Here is a 12,245-nt window from a genome sequence, read left to right as displayed (position 1 = left end):
GATGATGTTCATTTTCCTCCTTTGGCACCACTTCCGGCTCTGAACTGTCCGTGTCCTCAGGGACCTTCACACAGTGGTTCAGATGATACCACGTAGGTGAACCTTTCACTTGCACTGCACGGGCAGTTGCGCTGACCACCTCATATGGACCCTCTCTTCGAGGAAAGTCCCACTTTCTCCTAAACACTTTAACATACATTAAGTCTCCAGGTTTCACTTTGGGCTCTTCGTCCTCCTAGACCTCACTAGCCTGTAGAAAAACAACATGGGAGGAGATACTCCTGTATATGTTAGCCATTTGCTTCACATATGATCTCATGCTATTTGTGAAAATATCCAAAAATGGACCTTTCACTGCTCTGTAGACTGGCAAAGGCATCGCCCGGCCAAACAAAGCCTCATGTGGTGTTCGCCCCAGCGTTCTGTGAGTGCTCGCTCTGCATGCCATGAGCGCTAGCGGCAAAGCATCTATCCAATTTAACCCAGTGCTCATGCAAATCTTAAGTAATTTGTTTTTCAGGATCCCATTGCATCTCTCAATGTCAGACTATGAAGTTGGACAATACACACTTCCATAACATTGCTTGTTCCCTAGTTTTTGCAACACACACGTCAATGTCTTTTCCACAAATACTTTCCCATTATCTGAACTGATTTTAATGGGCAAGTCAAATCTTGGACAAACTTCCATACAAACTTAGCCACTGTCTCTGCATTTTTATGTTTAGCAGGCATGGCCTCTGGCCATCTGCTGAGCCGGCCTATAACCACAAGTATGTATTGTTTGCCCTGCACTGGTCTAACAATGTCCACAAAGTCCAAGTGCATGAATGGGCCTTCTGGAATCAGGAGGTGCTCTGCAGGGGGAACCATGCCTTGTTGAATATTGCACTTCAGACATGTCTCACAATGACTTAAGACTCCATCCACATGTTGTTGCAGCTTTGGAGCCCAAAAATTCCACTCTCTTATCCTCCGCAACACCTCACCTCTTGACTCATGGCTCAACCCATAAGCCTCATTTATCAACAGAGACAGCAAACCACTGGGAGCCACGAGTAGCCCCTCATGGTTCCTCCACACTCCTTCACTATCTCTGACTGCTCCTCTCTGAACCCATAGCTGAGATTCAGCTTCTGGAACTTCATCCTGCAGCCAGGGCAAGTCCTTGAGGGTTATTTGTTCCTCTGCCTCTGTGTCATGCACAACCACAATGGCTTTCTCACCTGCAGAGGCAACACTTTTTGCTGCTTGGTCAACAGCTGCATATCCTTGTGTGACCACTGAATCATCTTTCACCATTAGCGGCACACTTGATGATAGCGAGGGCTTTAGGCTTCATCATTGCTGTTAACAGCTTCTTGATTTGGTCCCAGTGCAACACAGGTGAACCATCAGCTTTCTTGAAGCCTCTTCCTTTTCATGCTGAACCAAACAGATGACAAACACCATGAGCAAAGGCTGAATCGGTATACACATTAGCCCACTTGCCTTCAGCAAGTTCACATGCACATGTCAGAGCTTTCAGCTCTGCAAGGCTGGGCACATTGTTGACTACACACCACCTGCACGCGCCTCTACATACAAAAATAAAATACTCGCATTCAGGCACACACACAGTGGAAACCCATCCAAGGAGTGAGCAGCACACACACACACACACACACACACACACACACAAAGAGCGGACCACACCCGAACAATGTAGTATAACACAATATGTATTCAGTATATGTTCAGCCTGTATAAACCTTCAATATAACACACTATATATTTGTCTTGAGCACACTTTCACATTTCATAAAACATGAGGCAATATACATGTATTCTCAACAGCACACTCAATCTGACCCTGCACACTCATAATTCTCTCAATATACTAGAAGAATATATCTCAATAGACAGGCATATATTTAACCACACATTTAATTAAGTCTGGACTTTTAAATAGTTTATAAAGCGCTTTTAAGTGGGATTTCTCTATAGTTGGCCAACAAAACCGCATGACACACAGAGCCTATATCTCCACTGATCAGGTCCAGATCACTTGGCTCTGTTCCCATGCACCTTGCAGTTACAATTTCTAACTTATACAGGTCAAAACCTATACAGGTTAGTTTTACTTGTCTCTGACCATGAAATACTCTAAATTACTTTGGAGCCTGACCTTAACTGTGAGGACGCAATGTCTGTCTGCTTCTACAGTCAGGGAGTGGCATGTGCAGCTTCCGTTAACGTAGAGGTGTGGACCCGATTAAAAGGCCAGTACTTGGAGACAACAGAGTGAAGTTTAATTGTCTGCATGGGAGAGCTCAGGAGCAGGAGAAACAGTCTAACAGGCAGAGAGGACAAGGCAGAATCACAGGTCAGTAGTCCAGGCAGGTTGTCAACAGCCGGCGTAGCAGTCCAATAGTAAGGATCAGGCAGGGTCTCTGGTCACACAACGTGAGGAGCTGCTATATACTGAGGTGAGCAGGTGTGAGTGATTAAACAGCAGGTGAAGGCACTTTAGAGTGATGAGGTAAAGTTTCTGAGAGCCAGGGTGAGCTGGGGACAGGAAGTATTTTCAGAGTAAAAGCAGGGAACCAGAAGCCAGTGGGGCAGGATCATGACATCTACAGAAACTTCAATAATTTCACTTGTCAACGTACAACAATATTTTAGAGTATTCAACCTTGTTGACTAATCTTTGAGTGCCAACCAGCTGTAGAACCCACAACACAGCACAGACTTTGCTTTACAGTCTTACCCTAAATTTGTAATCAACCACAGACATATTTCCAGCTCATATTTTAGCTCTGCCCAACTGATGTGTGATAACTTATACCTTTGGAACCCAATAGGCTGTATTACTCTTTTGTATTCCTTAAAACAACAACCATAAACAGCACAATCACACACAGTTACTTATTTACAAAGTGTTAATAGGTCATATGTCAACGTCAGTAACGGTGATCCTATTTTCCAGCCCTCATTTCCCCCACACAGATACTTGAGGGAGAGCCAGCCAGAGATTAGTTTAGACAAAAAACTCATCTTTAAAACCTACTGGCACCCACACAGCAACTCCCCAGCACAGAGAGAGTAATTCATCAATTATACGAAAAAGGCAACTTTTTTCAGTGGCCACTTGTGAAAAGCCAGCTCTGTGCCCAGGAAGCCGCTGCTAGGAGCCGGGCCTCTCTGGTCAGCTCCTACCTATGGCCAACAACACCAATTGTCTGTCTTGGGTAGAATCAATGCACAGAGAAAATTATTGCAGTGCCAAGAATCATTTATTGAACAATATTATTGAAATATGATTGTGCATGGGAGACAGGATCACCTTGTTAGTCTTTTGTCACTCTGCAGAGGAAGTCAGGTAGTCTGGACACTTCTCCCTGGGTTCTTCACGCAAAAAAGCTCCTGATCAACCCTCCTACTACTTTTTATTCCCATCTCTCTCTTCCTGGCATTCTTTCCTCATTATCTCAGCCCTTAACTGTCTTCTCCTTTTTTGGGAAAGTCCTGACCATCCGACTTCCCCTTCGAGCAGCACAGAGAGAATAAAAGGTCGCTGACCTTTCCTTGTTACACAAGCATTTGCCTATACTAACACTAGAAGTCTATTCTAATATACTGTATATATATATATCCCATAACACATGTTAACCAAGAATATGTTAACAAAGAATTAACTACTAAACATATACTGTTTGTTTTAACCACTACAAAAGATCTGTGAAGAAGTGAAACAAATATATTCCCATAGCTAACACAACATCAAATTGACATAATTGGTGTCTGTGATAATACTACACTGGCTCGCATAGCACTGATAGGTAAAATTAGGTTATAAGAAAAACCTGGCAACACTAGCTGAGTTAACTGTACGAATCTTCTTTATTTCACCAATGAATGCTGGCACAAGGCCCTCATTCTGATTTACAGAATGTGTGAAAAACAGAGCCTACAGTATACAGTATATACTCTGTGAGAAGGCTGACTCAATGTCAATTGTCCAGTAAAAGCTAGACACATAGGTAGTCAGCCTCCAAAAGATGATACCAAGTTTTTCTTCATTTCTGGATTATCACTGCTTGAACACCTTGTTGACTGGTGAAGTAGCAACAGCACAGTCCTTTTGCAATAGTGACCCAACCTGCTAGGGGGCACAGTGTTAAATGCAAGCTGCACTGGGCTGCACCCAGGGTCAAACTCCAGGGCTGATTTTATATCCCATTCTGCCCCTGCTCTTATTCATTGTATATGTTAAATGCATTGGATACATCATAATAAGCAGCAACTTATAAAACGAAGAATGAATAAAAGAGAAATTAATGCATTTCATAAAGTAAAAATAAATGTGATGCAAGTAAAAAGATTTATTGTTACAGTGGCTTTCTCTGTGACATTTACAAACTAGAGATGTGGGTTTAACTTCTTTATTTACCACTACACCACTGATATACCTGGTGAAACGAGGATTCCACAGGTTATTTTATGCTTCTCTCTTTAAAGTGACGCTCCAGTGAGGTACTCTCGGCAAGAGGCGAGTTCTCTGTGCAACTGTCACCAAGAGAAAGGGCTGGCCATTTGTTATTTCTCATGATTATAGTGATCATCATTCATTTTATATCTGTGACAGTACAAGGAAAAAGAAAAGACTTGACTTGCTTGGTGTTCTCATGTGGACTCCTCAGTAAACCACTTGAGCACAGTGGCTTTGTTCTCTGTCACCCATTTGATGTTGGCTCTGGTCTTCTCCATACTCTGCTCCAGGGCCAGTGTGGCAGAGCCAAAGCCAACATAGAGATTGCTTTCTTTGAATTTTTTCAGCTAAAGCGAAAGACAAAAAAAGACAAAAAACACAATTTATTGTTGACTTTTTTTTCATCCAAATATCCTCAGGAAAATGCAATGTATGTTTCATTGTGGTTGTGTGGGCTGCAAACCTCCTGCAACTCAAACTCTGTAGAGAACCTTGTTGTGATTCCATTGACAAGATTAGAGAAGGAAAACATTCCTTTTCCATACCTAAAGCACAAAAATGGATACAGTTGACATTAAAAATGTAGGGATGTAATGGCAGCAATTAGCAGAAGGAAAGAGCGCATATCCTGCTCTTGACCTTGTTAAAAAGATACATGTTTCTATGAATAGTAACATCAACAAACAAAGGCAGGTGATGTTGAACAAGTATGAAGCCTTAAAAACAAGCCTGGAGCCAATCTCAGCTGACATTGGGCAAGAGGCGGGGTACACCCTGGACAGGTCGCTAGTCTATCACAGGGCTGACACACAGAGAAAGACAACCAGACACTCACACTCACTCCTACTGGTAATTTAGAGTTGCCAATCAACATAAGATGCATGTCTTTTGACTGTGGGAGGAAGCCGGAGTACCCGGAGAGAGTCCACGCAGGCACAGGGAGAACATGCAAACTCCACACAGAAAGGCACTGGGTTGGCTGGGGCTCAAATCTGGAACCTTGCTTTGAGGTGACAGCACTAATCACTTCACTGTGCCAAAAAACCGCCTTGATTAAAGGTCAAAACAATGGCAGTTTGCCGCAAAGAAAGAAAACATATTAAAAACTATATAATTCCACTGTTAGAGTGTGTGTTCCAACTTTTTTTTTTTTTTTTTTTTTTGCCAAACTTCTAGTTAGCCGTAAAAAGGGGCTTGAGTCTCAAGATATGATGGCAAGGAGGGAATACTGGAGATATTGGGCAAAATATATTTGAGCCTCATTCAGACCCAGACTGATCAGGAGTCTGTTGTTCACCAAATCGGCAACAGGCACACATCTCCAAATAGTTAAGTGTGGTGAGCTTGTAACGGTTGTCTAACAAAGCCATAGTGAATTTACACTGTTATTATGTAGTCTTTACTGTATAAAAGAGGTTCATGCAAAGTGTGCAAAATTGAATAACACATGTTTATGGTTTGGTTGAGAACTTGATTACAGTGGTGTGAAAAAGTGTTTGCCCCCTTACTGATTTCTTATCTTTTTGCATGTTTGTCACACTGTAATGTTTCAGATCGTCAAACAAATTTATATATTAGTCAAAGATAACACAAGTAAACACATCATGCAGTTTTTAAATGAAGGTTTTTATTATTAAGGGAAAACAAAATCCAAAACTATATAGCCCTGTGTGAATAAGTGTTTGCCCCCTAAACCTAATAACTGGTTGGGCCACCCTTAGCAGCAACAACTGCAATCAAGCGTTTTCGATAACTTGCCATGAGTCTTTTACAGCGCTGTGGAGGAATTTTGGCCCACTCATCTTTGCAGAATTGTTGTAAGTCAGCCACATTGGAGGGTTTTCGGGCATGAACTGCCTTTTTAAGGTCATGCCACAGCATCTCAATTGGATTCAGGTCAGGACTTTGACTAGGCCACTCCAAAGTCTTCATTTTGTTTTTCTTCAGCCATTCAGAAGTGGACTTGCTGGTGTGCTTTGGATCATTGTCCTGCTGCAGAACCCAAGTTCGCTTCAGCTTGAGGTCACAAACGGATGGCCGGACATTCTCCTTCAGGATATTTTGGTACACAGCAGAATTCATGGTTCCATTTATCACAGCAAGTCTTCCAGGGCCTGAAGCAGCAAAACAGCCCCAGACCATCCCACTACCACCACCATATTTTACTGTTGGTATGATGTTCTTTTTCTGAAATGCGGTGTTACTTTTACGCCACACATAATGGGACACACACCTTCCAAAAAGTTCAACTTTTGTCTCGTCTGTCCACAGAGTATTATCCCAAAAGTCTTGGGGATCATCAAGATGTTTTCTGGCAAAACTGAGACGAGCCTTTATGTTCTTTTTGCTCAGCAGTGGTTTTCGTCTTGGAACTCTGCCATGCAAACCATTTTTGCCCAGTCTCTTTCTTATGGTGGAGTCATGAACACTCAGCTTAACTGAGGCAAGTGAGGCCTGCAGTTCTTTGGATGTTGTTGTGGGGTCTTTTGTGACCTCTTGGATGAGTTGTCGCTGCGCTCTTGGGGTAATTTTGGTCGGCTGGCCACTCCTGGGAAGGTTCTCCACTGTTCCATGTTTTCGCCATTTGTGGATAATGGCTCTCACTGTGGTTCGCTGCAGTCCCCAAGCTTTAGAAATGGCTTTATAACCTTTTCCGGACTGATAGAGCTCCATTATTCTCTTTCTCATTTGTTTTTGAATTTCTTTGGATCTCGGCATGATGTCTAGCTTTTGAGGATCTTTTGGTCTACTTCACTTTGTCAGGCAGGTCCTATTTAAGTGATTTCTTGATTGCGAACAGGTGTGGCAAGAGAAATTGAACTCAGGTGCGATAAACCAGTGTTTTGACAGGGGGGCAAACACTTGTTCACACAGGGCTCTATAGTTTTGGATTTTGTTTTCCCTTAATAATAAAAACCTTCATTTAAAAACTGCATGATGTGTTTACTTGTGTTATCTTTGACTAATATATAAATTTGTTTGACGATCTGAAACATTACAGTGTGACAAACATGCAAAAAGATAAGAAATCAGTAAGGGGGCAAAAACTTTTTCACACCACTGTATATGTAAGTATCCCTTTATTACCTCAGCTGATCCAAAACATAATCTAGTAACAGAGAACTAAGAGACTGAGTTATTAGCAGTAGGCTAAAGGTTAACACTCAGAGAGCCAAATGTAATACTCTGATCTATGTCTCATTTAAACTAACATTTAATAGTAAATAAATACATGCTGGAAGGAAGCGCCAAAGTACAGTTTACATCCAAAAACTGTGCATTTTGGCAAATTTGCTGTCAACATATAAGACTTTGGCTTTCACTCCTGGTTGCTGAAAAGTTAGCTCTGGCTGATCTGAGACCAGATGCTGCAGGTTTCTCACCACACTCTTGAAATCTACAGATATTTGCAGTTGAACCATAACTGGCTTTGTTTCATTGTCAGATACTTTTTTGGCTAGCTTTACAGTACCTGTAGAGCAGATTTGAAGAACTGCTTGCATATTCCACAAACTCAGTAAGTAAGTGGAGGACAAATAGCAGCATGTGCAGTTACAGACAAGTTACATCAGTGCTCAAAATTTGTAGCTTTTACACTCAGTTGAGAGCTACTGTGTGGATTCACTGTCTTATATATTTTTCTGTCATTAACTAAGTACTACTTAATTTTTCTACCAAACTTTCATGTGAGGTATGAGTTCTTACTGCTGGAAAATGTAATTCCATCTTGCTCTGACAAAGTTCCAGGCCAGCGGCAGTCCCACAACATTTCGTGCAATGTACTGGATGGTAGAGATGGCATCTTGCTTGCGGATCTTAGTTGGGTCTAGGGTGTACTCCAGATACCTGGCTCAACCAAAACATTCTCTTACAAAGAAATTCTTTCCAAAATCCTATTTTCATACATTTATTTCAAAAGGAAACAATAGATAATTTATTGGTTTAAACATATTCAAGCATGCACTTGTAAAAAGGGTGACATTACTTTTATTGTTAGTGCTACCTACTATCATAAATTAATTATTTCAGATCAATGCAAAGAAACTTTAGATCCAGCACAATTGCTTGAAAATGGATTGGCTACTCTAGGTAGCATTGGTTAAAGTGAAGACTGGTCAGTGCTAGCTGAAAATATTTAACCTGGTGAGTTCTGAGATCAACCAAAGCCTGAGCTGTCACACAGACACACAGTTGGTGTGGACTTTGCTAGCTAGCAGAAACAGTCCAGCCATTATATTAACCGTACAAGGAAATGTCACTTCTGAAGTGCTACATTGTCCCTCTAACTAATGAAATGTCACACTCATGAGCAACACACATCCTTGGCCAAATTATTGCATTCAGGATTTGCTGCTATTTCACCTTGTGTGACCGTTTGCTTATGGTGGCTAATATTAGCTAATGTTAGTCAATTTTGCATACACATTTCTGAGTCATTTTGCATATTGTAGTGTGGTGGGGGTGGCAGAGGGGTGCCAGTGGTGCTCCCACCTGCCCGTATGGACAGAGACTGTGAGTTTCTGAGTTCCTCTTTTGTTCATGTTCTGTTATGGAGAGCAGGACCAGGCCAGATGGGTGAAGACACCATGACTGAGGGTTCTGGTGGGACTAATGGATCTAACTGTCATGTAAACAGTTGTGTGTGTGCTGATAATAAAAGACAACGCTGTGGAATCGTGTGGTATATGAGGCACACAGTTGCACCCAGAAAGGCAAATTCTGTCTCCAGCTTCCTTCTTCATTCAGTCTAAGTTACAATATTACTTTTCTTCTTATGCTATTGATATATGCTGCAATTGGTACTTGTTGCCAAAATGTTCAGTAAAGCTACAGATTCACTTTAAATCATTTTGTCAAATAGTGGCTATCTTTAAAACTAATAGTGTTCAATCAAGTGCATGTTCTGAAAAAGTAGGCTACAGAAAATGACTTAAATTAGTCATCTAAAGGATCAATAAAAATTCTCCACATTTACAGTTTAAAACTTTATACACTGTTGTACACTGGAAAAGTACATATATAAGTGTCTCACCCACAAAAAAAGGATTACTTACATGTAATCCTGCACATACCTGTTCAAAAGCCAAGGTATTTTGGTGCAGGCCAATCCTGACCTGAGTTTGGAAGCTTCAGAAGCCAGATTGGTATTCTGAAACATTGTCCATGCAAAGTCCCACTCCTCTACACTGCCAAAAGCTATGGCATTGCAATAAACTGTGCTTTTCAAGTTGGACTGGATCCTGACCAACATCAAAGTAAACATTAAGTAAATTAGAAAATGAAAAATAGCTACCAAACACACATAATTACACCACACATACATTCAGTGTGCATGTTAGCTACAACGATCGTTTGTATTTTTTTCACTGGCTATCAGGGGTGAATATAAAATTTAATAATATAAAAGGACTTCTTATACTATTCTGTACTCACGGATTGTGACCTGGATTTTCCATCCATTGCCTGTACCACTTTTTAATTAGCTCCCTGCAGCCCTCCACACCCATACTACAGGCTGTCCTAATAGCATTGATCTGATTATACCTGAGAAGAGGATGATTAAGGAAACTGTGAAGACTGCAGTATTGAACAACAAAACCTGCATATGTATAATCTATAGCTGTTAAAAGGACTCTTAGAACTCTTACTGATCTGTGTGTCCTGTAGGCACTTTGGTCCAGTTATCGGTAATATTCTTGAAATGCTCAAAAAGTGGTTGTATCTGTTTCTTGAGGTATGCCTAAAATAAAAATATATTTTCATATTCATACTTCCATTTATACATTCCTTCTACTTGCAAAAGAATAACTATCAGTATTCTTAGTAAAACAGTATTAACCTGTAAAGCTCCATAAACCTCAGTGCGGTCAAACATGAGGATGTAGTAGTCAAGATTTTTCAGAGCTGACACCCAGGGGATGTAATCTCTCTCTTTGGACAGATATTTGGTAGTCCTCAGGGCCAATGTTGTAGCGATTATTTTGGCTCTGTACAAAGGAAAAAAATTCTCCATGTGCTTTGTAGTCCCACAGTGTTTCACAAGTTTGTTACTTTAAATATGTATTTTCTTTACCTTGCTAGGCTGAACGCATCGTCTATGATCTGTGCTCTGTTGACAACTGGTAAAGCCTGAAAGAGCAGACAACCAAACTAATGTGATGAAGCAAACAGTATAATACTTACTGTATTTGTATGTATAGGGTCATGGTGTCTGCAGTCTTAGAAAACCCATTTATTGGGTCTTGTGGTGAATGGCCATGTGACTCACTGGATGGTTGGTGTTGAGCAGGGAGAGGAGACGGTCCCAGTTGTCAAGATCATAATTCACCCTGAAGTATCCAGATACTTTGGTGTTCGCCAGCACCCAGTCATTTCCTGACACTCTCATGAGACTGTTGGTGTCTAGTCAAAAATATACATAAAAAGAAGAGAAGCTGAAACTGTAAAATATTCTGTTAATACATGGCCAGTGGTTGACTCCTGTGTTGCAGGTCTAATGTAGAAGAGCAGTGGGTGTTACTCTGACTGTACCTGTCTTCTGAAGGAGCCAGTACTGCTGCTGCTCCACACCTGACTTCATCCATTTAATTGGGACAAACCATGTGTAACTGGATGGAAACATAAAGAGTGAGTTAATACGTGGAACAATGACATTTTAAAAGCCACACTAATGACATGAGTCTATAGGATGACAGCCTCAGTCTGTTCATCTTTCTTGTAGACAGACTGATGCATCCCAACAGTTATTAGATGGACTACCTTGAAATTTGACACATACATTTATGTCACCCTCAGGACCAATTGTAATAATTTATCTCACTCTTCACCTAGAACCTTTGCCCAGTGGTTTGGGTTATGAACAAATACCTGTAAAGCAAATAACATTAGCTTCAGGAGTATTTTGTGTTTAGTGTGAAACTAGCCAATATTAGCACACTAACATGCTAAGTAGATATAAAGAAAAGAAAACATACCTGCTTAACATCAGCATGTTAGCATACCCATGTTAGTGTTTAGCTCAAAGCACTGTTGTAACTAAATACAGCCTTACAAAGCAGCTAGCACAGCTATAGCTTTATATATGTCACCACTTTGTTCAATTATCAAGGCACAATGTCCATTTTCATTTTTATGCAGATGGTGTTCAGATTTATGTGCCGCTGATACAATGCGATTCTAACGCACTTGCCCCACTGCATAATTGTATTCACAATATTAAGCAGTGGCTATCGCAGAATTTTCTTCATTTAAATGAGAGCAAGACTGAATACATTGTCTTTAGCCCCCGATCCCGCTGCTGTTGTATCAAGTTTAGGTGCTTCAGGCGCTTCATTCATGGATACCGTGAAAAACCTTGGAGTGATATTTGACAGTGGCCTCAATTTTGATAAGCAGATCAGGTCAGTGGTTAAAACAAGCTTTTTTCACCTGAGACTCCTAACAAAGGTGAAGCCCTTCTTATCGCGCGCAGATTTAAAAAAAGCTATCCATACTTTTATCATCCCGCAACTTGACTACTACAATGCCCTCTATGTTGGATTCTCTCCGTCTCTTCTCCGGAAGCTTCAAGAGAGAGGGAGAAGGGGAGGGAGACAGAGAGAGGAGTTATGTAGGGGCATGTCCCAATTGCGCTGCATTTTATGAACCACCAGATGGCACTCCAGGACTGTCATTGACTCAGCACTTTGAGCTCCCATTGACTTGTATTGTAAAAAATAAAGCTGAATAAATTAAAAAGTATAAATGTTATAAAAAAGTTGAGTACAAGCAGGAA

The 12,245-nt window shown here is 41.0% G+C and overlaps 1 protein-coding gene across 2 annotated transcripts in view; it reads right to left on the bottom strand.

Annotated features, from left to right (window-relative positions):
• Window positions 1–4,539: 4,539 nt before the first annotated feature.
• Window positions 4,540–12,245, bottom strand: part of LOC109969906 (aminopeptidase N-like) — a 38,420-nt gene continuing 30,714 nt past the window's right edge. Inside the window, exons 12-21 of one of the 2 annotated variants that reach the window (XM_020617131.1) lie at window positions 11,003–11,079; window positions 10,740–10,873; window positions 10,545–10,600; window positions 10,311–10,458; window positions 10,120–10,211; window positions 9,905–10,015; window positions 9,544–9,711; window positions 8,177–8,317; window positions 4,935–5,016; window positions 4,540–4,818 (exon numbers count right to left, since the gene is read on the bottom strand). In XM_020617131.1, coding sequence (XP_020472787.1) covers window positions 4,666–4,818; window positions 4,935–5,016; window positions 8,177–8,317; window positions 9,544–9,711; window positions 9,905–10,015; window positions 10,120–10,211; window positions 10,311–10,458; window positions 10,545–10,600; window positions 10,740–10,873; window positions 11,003–11,079 — 1,162 coding nt within the window. In that variant the 3' untranslated portion in view covers window positions 4,540–4,665. The remainder of the gene's footprint in view (window positions 4,819–4,934; window positions 5,017–8,176; window positions 8,318–9,543; window positions 9,712–9,904; window positions 10,016–10,119; window positions 10,212–10,310; window positions 10,459–10,544; window positions 10,601–10,739; window positions 10,874–11,002; window positions 11,080–12,245) is intronic. The other variant, XM_020617132.1, reaches the window with a different exon arrangement.

Source organism: Monopterus albus, unplaced genomic scaffold (genome assembly GCF_001952655.1).
Source record: "Monopterus albus unplaced genomic scaffold, M_albus_1.0 scaffold186.1, whole genome shotgun sequence".
Taxonomy (NCBI): Eukaryota; Metazoa; Chordata; class Actinopteri; order Synbranchiformes; family Synbranchidae; genus Monopterus; species Monopterus albus.
The sequence above is the reverse complement of the archived record's forward strand: the minus strand, read 5'-3'. Positions and strand labels throughout refer to the sequence as shown.